At 42.0% G+C, this 7511-nt stretch overlaps 1 protein-coding gene across 3 annotated transcripts in view; it reads left to right on the plus strand.

The window, feature by feature from the left end:
* HIBADH (3-hydroxyisobutyrate dehydrogenase) overlaps positions 1-5215 on the plus strand; it is a 102272-nt gene extending 97057 nt beyond the window's left edge. For all 3 annotated transcript variants that reach the window (XM_036247245.1, XM_036247246.1, XM_036247247.1), the window contains exons 7-8: positions 881-1037; positions 4271-5215. In XM_036247245.1, coding sequence (XP_036103138.1) covers positions 881-1037; positions 4271-4429 — 316 coding nt within the window. In that variant the 3' untranslated portion in view covers positions 4430-5215. The remainder of the gene's footprint in view (positions 1-880; positions 1038-4270) is intronic.
* The last annotated feature ends 2296 nt before the right edge of the window (positions 5216-7511 follow it).

A 7511-nucleotide genomic window follows, 5' to 3' on the forward strand; every position in this document is an offset into this window, starting at 1 on the left:
TCAAACTGCATTAAGAGACTTAGGATTAAAAAAAAGAGAGAGACTTAGGATAAAAGTAATATAGCATTTGATTCTTTTTTTTTTTCTGGGTCCACATTGAACAGTCATTTATGCCATCAGCTCAGTGATAGAACAAATGATGTTTCCGCTTGGGCAAGCTTTGTTTTATCAGGATCAGTAACCTTATCAGCAGTTGACCCAGAACTATAATGTATGTCTCCGAATAGATAGCATATGTCACAACTCTGTGCAGACTTGCTTCATAAGCAAGATTGTCTGATGAAGATTTAATAAATAAGAAAAAGTTTGCAGGAAAAAAATGTCTTCTTATAATGATAGCTTCTCTTAAGCTCATTTATTGCTCATGCTCAACTCTTACATTTATTCTTAGAAAAACTAAAAGAATAAATACATTAAAATGTATCCACACAGACTCCCATGATGCACAGTTTATTTGCCTGTACTTCTTTCTGAAATATATCATTTGTGAAAAAGGAATGTAGAATTTAGATGATCATATTGGTTTAAGGTTCTTATGTGACTCGTAAATGCATAATGTCCAAAGAGACATTTATTTTTCTTAGAAAACCCTCATGTGTGATAAACCAACAACACTTTTATGTGATTATGATATTTCTTAAAAGTAGGATAGTACAGAAGGTTTTCTTTCATTTTAGAATTTCTGGCTCATAATGGTTTAATCACTAGCTTTTAATACCTTATAATTTAAGATTGGATTCTTCACACTCATCAATCTGCTTTGATTTTTGAAGACATAAAATAAATGAAGAGAGAAGACAGAGTATCCTCACAGGTAAATAAGTCACACGTGACTTGTATATTTTGACACTTAACACTTCTTTTTTTTGACCTTTGACAGGTTAGGGCTTGACCCAAAGCTATTGGCTAAAATCCTAAATATGAGCTCAGGACGGTGTTGGTCAAGTGACACTTACAATCCTGTGCCTGGGGTGATGGATGGAGTTCCCTCAGCCAATAACTATCAGGGTGGATTCGGAACAACACTCATGGCTAAGGTATGGTAAATGCAGAGGCTACCCAACAGAGGGGGGAAATGTTTAATGGTCTAATTCTCTTTTCCTTCCTCCTTTGTCCTCCCTCCTAACCCCTCTCCTCCCTTTTTAACAAGGCATATAGACATAAAAGGCAAAATTCTAGAAGGCAGAATTACTACAACAATGATTCACTTACTGGAAATGAGTTAAAACTTAGATTAAAATCCTTATCTATTCATTTTTATTCCTGGCCTTTCAAATGAGAAGAACAGGCTAGGCTTTTTCTTTTGTGCTTGGGTTTGTTTATAATCTGAGGTGGTAAAATTTTGTTCTTTATCATAAATTCACGTTAATTTGCCAAGTCCTTGGAAGGACTTGTTTGATAATACATTGGTTGATAATACATTGACATTAGATATACACACCACAAAACAAGAGAGTTCCTTTCTCATGATACTAGATTTCTAAATACATCATCCTGGCTTAAGAATATATATGTATTTATGCATAAAGTCATTTGAAAAGAAAACTGTGGCAAAGGAGGGAATGGATGAACTCAGGGCATTGTCAACAAGCAGAATGGTCAGAACGTCATTTGTGATCACAACTTTAAGAAATACCTTATAGATGAACAGACGTTCAGATTTCTGCATAAAGCTTATACACCCCTCCCTCAATTGACTTTTTCCCCCCTGATTAAAAAGTAATAGTGCACACCCCTGGATACCATACTCAGCGCTCTCTCCTTCATTCCCCGTGACGTCCTGACCATTCTGCTGTTGACAATGCCTTGAGTTCATCCATTCCCTCCTTTGCCACAAGCAGTAACCTTGGCTGAGCCTCATGTAGGTGACAGCACATCAGCTCGTACCCGGTCTCCTTGCCTTTCATCCTCATCTTCTTTTGTTCATTTTCCACCCCACTGAAAAGCAAGCTTCCTAAAATGTCAAAACCCGACTGTGCCTTTTTTCCTGTTCAGTTGCTTTCATGGTTTCCAGTCACTGCAGGTTCGAGTTCATGGCTGTACGGGTTCTACCAGGCTTTCAGTGACTTGGCCTCTGCTTCCTCCCCAGCTCAGTCTTGTCTTCCCCCTGCCCTCTCTGCTTCCGCGCACCGCACTCCTTCCCGCCTCGCCCTCTCTCGCTTGCAGACCCCAGCTCGCTGTGCCCTCTGCCTGGCTCCCTCCTGTCCCCCTACCTCAGCTCCTGACCTGGTACCTGGCACTCACCAGCACACTCTAGATGTTTACTGGATGAAGCAGTGTTTGATGTTTCTTATTTGTTTCCATGTATCTTATTTTATAGTTTTGTTTCTTTTCATGTTTCATCTAAGAAATATCTATTTGTATGCCAGTCTGGCCCTTGTATTTAGGGCTTTTATCATTGTGCTGTGGGGCTGTTTACTGGGAAAAGAAAGTAGCTCCTCAGGTGCGTTGTTTCCATCAGCACTGCGGGGTGATTTATTAGGGCACGTGGAAGAATGAAAGGGTCACATTTATACCCAGTCTCCTTTCTGTATCTGTATGAAGTGGGTTGTGACCTGTTAGCTTATTTGGTTCCTAAAATGCTGCTAAGGGCTCCAACAGAGGAAACAGCTAACAGACAGAGTGTAATAGGAGGCAGGAGACCTCTAATCAAAGGGGATGGATTTGGTCCTCCATCCTCCTGCAGTGCAGGCTTTGTTTGGGGACTCTTCTCTGGAGCTGTCCTCGATGCATCTGGACACCTTCACTTTAGTCATTTTCTCCAGTGTCCCTGTCCAGGAGGAATCTGCCACTTCAATTTTAAAGGTCCTTCCTTTATAATGATTGTCTTGTTAATAAAAAATCATTTTCAATTAATCGCATAAGATAGTACAGTAGTAAAACATGGATACTACTGTTTTATTCTTGTTTCCTTTATGAAATGCATTTCCCTTATAAAGAGGAACACTTCTTTGTTTTGCCTAGAATGAGAGTCCTTAGAAAGGAACTTTTAAAAATTTTTCATCACCTCAGAGAGCTGTTAGTACAAATACACCATAGCCAATTAGATTTGTATAGACAAACTGATAGAGACTAAAGAAATCCCCATCAATGCCACAATGATTAAAGCAATTGTATCTTCTTGGGCAGATCAGGGTTTTACTTACTTAGAGACGTTTTGCTTAACCGCCATTAAATCTTGTGCTAGGGAATATGATGCTAGCAGGTCATTGAAGTAGAAGCTTGTACATTTATTTCTAGGTCTTAACATCATAAAGTTCTAACATATTGTATGTATTTACTCAGAACACAGTCAATACAAACACTAGATTATTCTTCTGAACGTCCCATCCTAGAAGTCTGTTTCTGATGGGCACTAAGAAACAACTTATGGGAAATCATGACGACTCTTGGTACTCTCCCAATATATCTGTTTCCTTATAAAATATAACGACTTGGTCCTCCATTAATTTATTGATGCCTTTTAGCAAATGTTTTATATATTTTCCTGAACCACCCACTGAGCTCATGGATTTGTAAATATTTTTTGATTAGTGAAGTGGGATATTCATTTGTTTTAAATTCTGTATAGGAAGCTTCAGAGGGTACCTTCTTTGTCTGACCTTCAGGATTACAGGATTGAAAGGCAGCCTCTCCCTTTTAACGGTGTCCATCCTTTAAGGGAGCAGCCACCAAAGCTTTCGAGTTTCCCTTTTTTTGGTTCCATGAACTCTTATTTGGGATAATAATTTACTTTCCTATTTGAAAGACTCTTAATAGAAATAATTTTTCTCAATATGTTATGTTTTTCTGAGTTCTTACATTTTAGTTACATTACTAGGCTAAAAATTAAGTGCCATCTTTCTATGTAAATATTTCTCTGTCATTTTAAAATAATAGCATCTTACAGGTGTGCTGCTAAATGACGTTGACAGAAGAGGCCGGTCTCCTGTCCGGGCGTGAGCAGGCATGTTGCTGTCCACACTTGTTCAGTGTGTGGGTGATCATTAAACTTACTTTTTAGTTGAAGCTATAGAAGAATTTAAAGTTAAGTCGATTTTCTAAATCTATGTGTTTACATGAGAAAATCATACCAAAAAACCCCCCCACAAAATAATATTTGTACTTATAAAGTGTATATATATATATAATTTACCATAGTGCTTGTAAGCATCTTTTTTCTTTAGACTTCGTTTTTTCTTCTCTGAAACCAAAGCATTGGGAGCCACAGTTCCATAGGGAGCCTTCCCTACCAGTCTCAATGTGTTCCTCCTGCCCTTGTTTGATTTAGGATCTGGGGTTAGCACAAGACTCTGCCACCAGCACAAAGAGCCCCATCCTCCTGGGCAGCCAAGCCCATCAGATCTACAGGATGATGTGTGCAAAGGGCTACTCGAAGAAAGACTTCTCGTCCGTGTTCCAGTTCCTACGAGAGGAGGAGACCTTCTGAGTTGACCCTTTGGCCATGGACACTGGTGGAAACCAAACTCTGTCTCGGAGCCTCTTACAGCCCACTCCACAAGTCAATGAGTTGAATCAAAAGTCACCTGCCTACTTTTGATTATCTAGGTCACAGTTAAATGGGGTTTTCACCATTTTTTATCGCTTATTTTTTATCTATTTAGCAAACATACATTATCTGAAATTGTTTTTCTGAAAGCCCCCGATGGTCTCTGTTAACTAGCTGATTGACCTTTTTCAAAAGTTTGATCCTTGATCATCTTTAGCTAAATTGTTGATTACTTCTATCAGGATATTATTTACACCACTTTACAAATAAACCCAAATATGTTTCAGCAGGATTAAACTGATCTTAAGGGAAAAGAAGAAATCGGTGTGAGGAAAGGAGTTAGAGAAAGGGGAAATGTAGTGACTTAACTACCTGTGTCCCTCAGGAAGTTTGTCCTGTTAACCAACTGGTGGTATTCTTGCATTCCTGAGGTTACTGAGCTATTTTCTGGGGAATTGATAAAACAAGAGAACTCCTTGCTGTATGTTTTATAATTTGGACTCCATTATAGTATCTTACTGTGACCCTCTTGTAACAATCCCCAATACTCAGCAGACTTGTTTCTTATATTTTCTTCCTTGTACATTCTTAGTACATATTTTTGACTTCAAAAGAATGACATCTTCAGACCTGTTTCAGAGCCAATGATGATATTTGCTTTAGATAATTATTATAGTATTCTAAATAGAACCATATTATTTTGAAAACAAATAAATTTGTATGCTGATAATACTTTCTTGGAGTTTTTGTGTCTTCCCAGCCATTCAGCGAACAAGCAAATGATCTGAAAAACTGGTGTTACAGACAAATGGGGAAAGGATGGGAAGAAAGGCAGGGGAATTGGCCGGTGGCAAGCCAGCGCCCCGCTGCTCTGCCTGAATCCTTTATCACATTCGTTGGGGTGTTTTCTAGGTGGTGGGTGCTACAGGAACTCCCCTGCATTGAATACGGTCCACTGTGGAGCACAGTTGCCACTTCCCCACCTCAGCCCCTAGAAGTAACCCAGGTGATAAATCTAGACACCAAATTTGGCTGAAGTACAACTCCCATCGTCTTCCTGGTGATAAAAAATTCCAGGCACTATAGGAAGTGCTAGGCTATGGTGATGAATAAAACTACAAAATCCTGCCCTTGTAGACTATAAATTCTGGTGTCACGTGTGTGTGGTGAGGGGGTGTGGCAGACAAGAAGTAAATGTTCAATGCATATGTCAGATGATCATAAGGACCAATAGGGGAGCAGGATAAGGAGGATGGATGGGATCGCCAGGGGTATTTTATTAGAGGGGTAAGGGAAGTCTTCTTTGATAAGGCGACATTTAAGCAGAGAAGGAAATGAGGGAGCAAACCATGCAGATATGTGAGGAAAGAACATTGTAAGTACAGGGAATAGAAAGTGCAAAGGCCCTGAGGCAGGATAACACTAGATATGAGGAATAACCAGGAGACTAAGTGAAGTGTCATGAGATGGGGTTGTGCATCTTATAGGGTCTTGTAGGGTATGTTAGGACATCGGCTTTTATTCTGAGTACAACAGGCAGTGTGTCAGTTAACAGAAGCAAAAAGCTAACTGATACACTGCCACCACCAAATGTATTGGCTTAAAATAACAAACATTTTTTATTTTTCAAGATTCTCTAGGTGAGCTATATTCCTTTGCTGCACTGGGCCACCTCATCTGGAACTGGAGGGTCTAATTTGGCCTCATTCCGTTAGGGCTTCTCTCCACATGGTCACTCATCCACCAAGAGGCTGTGCTGTCCTGTTGGCCAAAGCAAGTCACCTAGCCAAGCCTAGCGTTTGCACAGAAGGGGCCTGTGTAAGGGTGGACATGGAGGGGCCGGGGTGGCCATTGTGCAAACAGCCCGCCACAGCCAGCCCAAAGGGATCGCTGTGCCCGCTCTGTGGAGAACGGACCGCGGGGCAAGGTGGAAGCAGGGGGCCCAGTCAGGAGGCGGTGGTCAGGACCAGGTGGGAAAGTGGCAGCGGGACCAGAGTGTAAATGATGGAGGGGGCAGGAAGTGGGCAGATCCTGAACGTGAGAGAGCCACTGCAGGTGAGCGAACGGCAGGAATCAAGGATGACTTCAGGGCTGGCGGAGAACGTGGAAGGAAGGAGTTACCATTTACTTTCTGGGGAAGATGGTGAGAGATTTCCGAGAACAAATCAAGTTTGCTTGAGATGCCTAAAAGCCATGTGTGAAGGGGGGAGCGGAGTTCCAAGCCCTGTGCTACTCTTTGTGGCTGAGAAGACGAAGCAGAACCGCCCTGAGGAGGAGTGGCCAGTGGGTGGGAAAAAGGGGCGTGGTGTCCCAGAAGCCCAGGGAAGACTTGGAGGAGGGGGTGATTATCTGTATGGCAAGCTGCTGGCAGACTGAGGTGCAGAAGGGCAGAGAATGAGTCGTGTGGGTCTGGGGACCCTGACAAGGGCTTGAGGGAGTGATGGCGATGAGATTGCGGGTGGCAGGAGAGAAATGGGACGTGATGAGCAGAGACAACTCTCAAGGAGTTTTGCTGTAAAAAAACCCCCACAAAAAGCAGACAAATGGGATAGATATTGGCAGGGAATATGGGGTCAAGGGAAGTTCCATTTATGTTTTTAAGATGAGAGAGTATGGGCTGTGCTGATGGAGGTGGAGTGATCAAATAAAGAGGGAAGCCCTGGCTGGTTTGGCTCAGCGGTTAGGGCATTAGCCTGTGGACCAGAGAGTCCTGGGTTCCATTCCCGCTAAGGGCACGTACCTCGGTTGCAGTTTGTCCCTGGCCTGGTTGGGGTCATGTGGGTGGCAACCAGTCGATGTGTCTCTCACCACATCAATGTTTCTCTCTCTCTTCCCCCCTCTCTCCCTTCCACTGCATCTGACGATAAATGCAAACATGCCCTTGGGTGAGGATAAAAAAAAACAAAGAGGGAAAATGCGCAAACAAGAGAGGACAATTGCTAAGTGACTGGTGTCTTTGATAGTTGAAAGGGGAGGAGTGCAGGTGTGGGTGATTCCCTGGAAACTAAAACCAGCACACAGC

Source organism: Molossus molossus, unplaced genomic scaffold (genome assembly GCF_014108415.1).
Source record: "Molossus molossus isolate mMolMol1 unplaced genomic scaffold, mMolMol1.p scaffold_m16_p_7, whole genome shotgun sequence".
Classification (NCBI taxonomy): domain Eukaryota; kingdom Metazoa; phylum Chordata; class Mammalia; order Chiroptera; family Molossidae; genus Molossus; species Molossus molossus.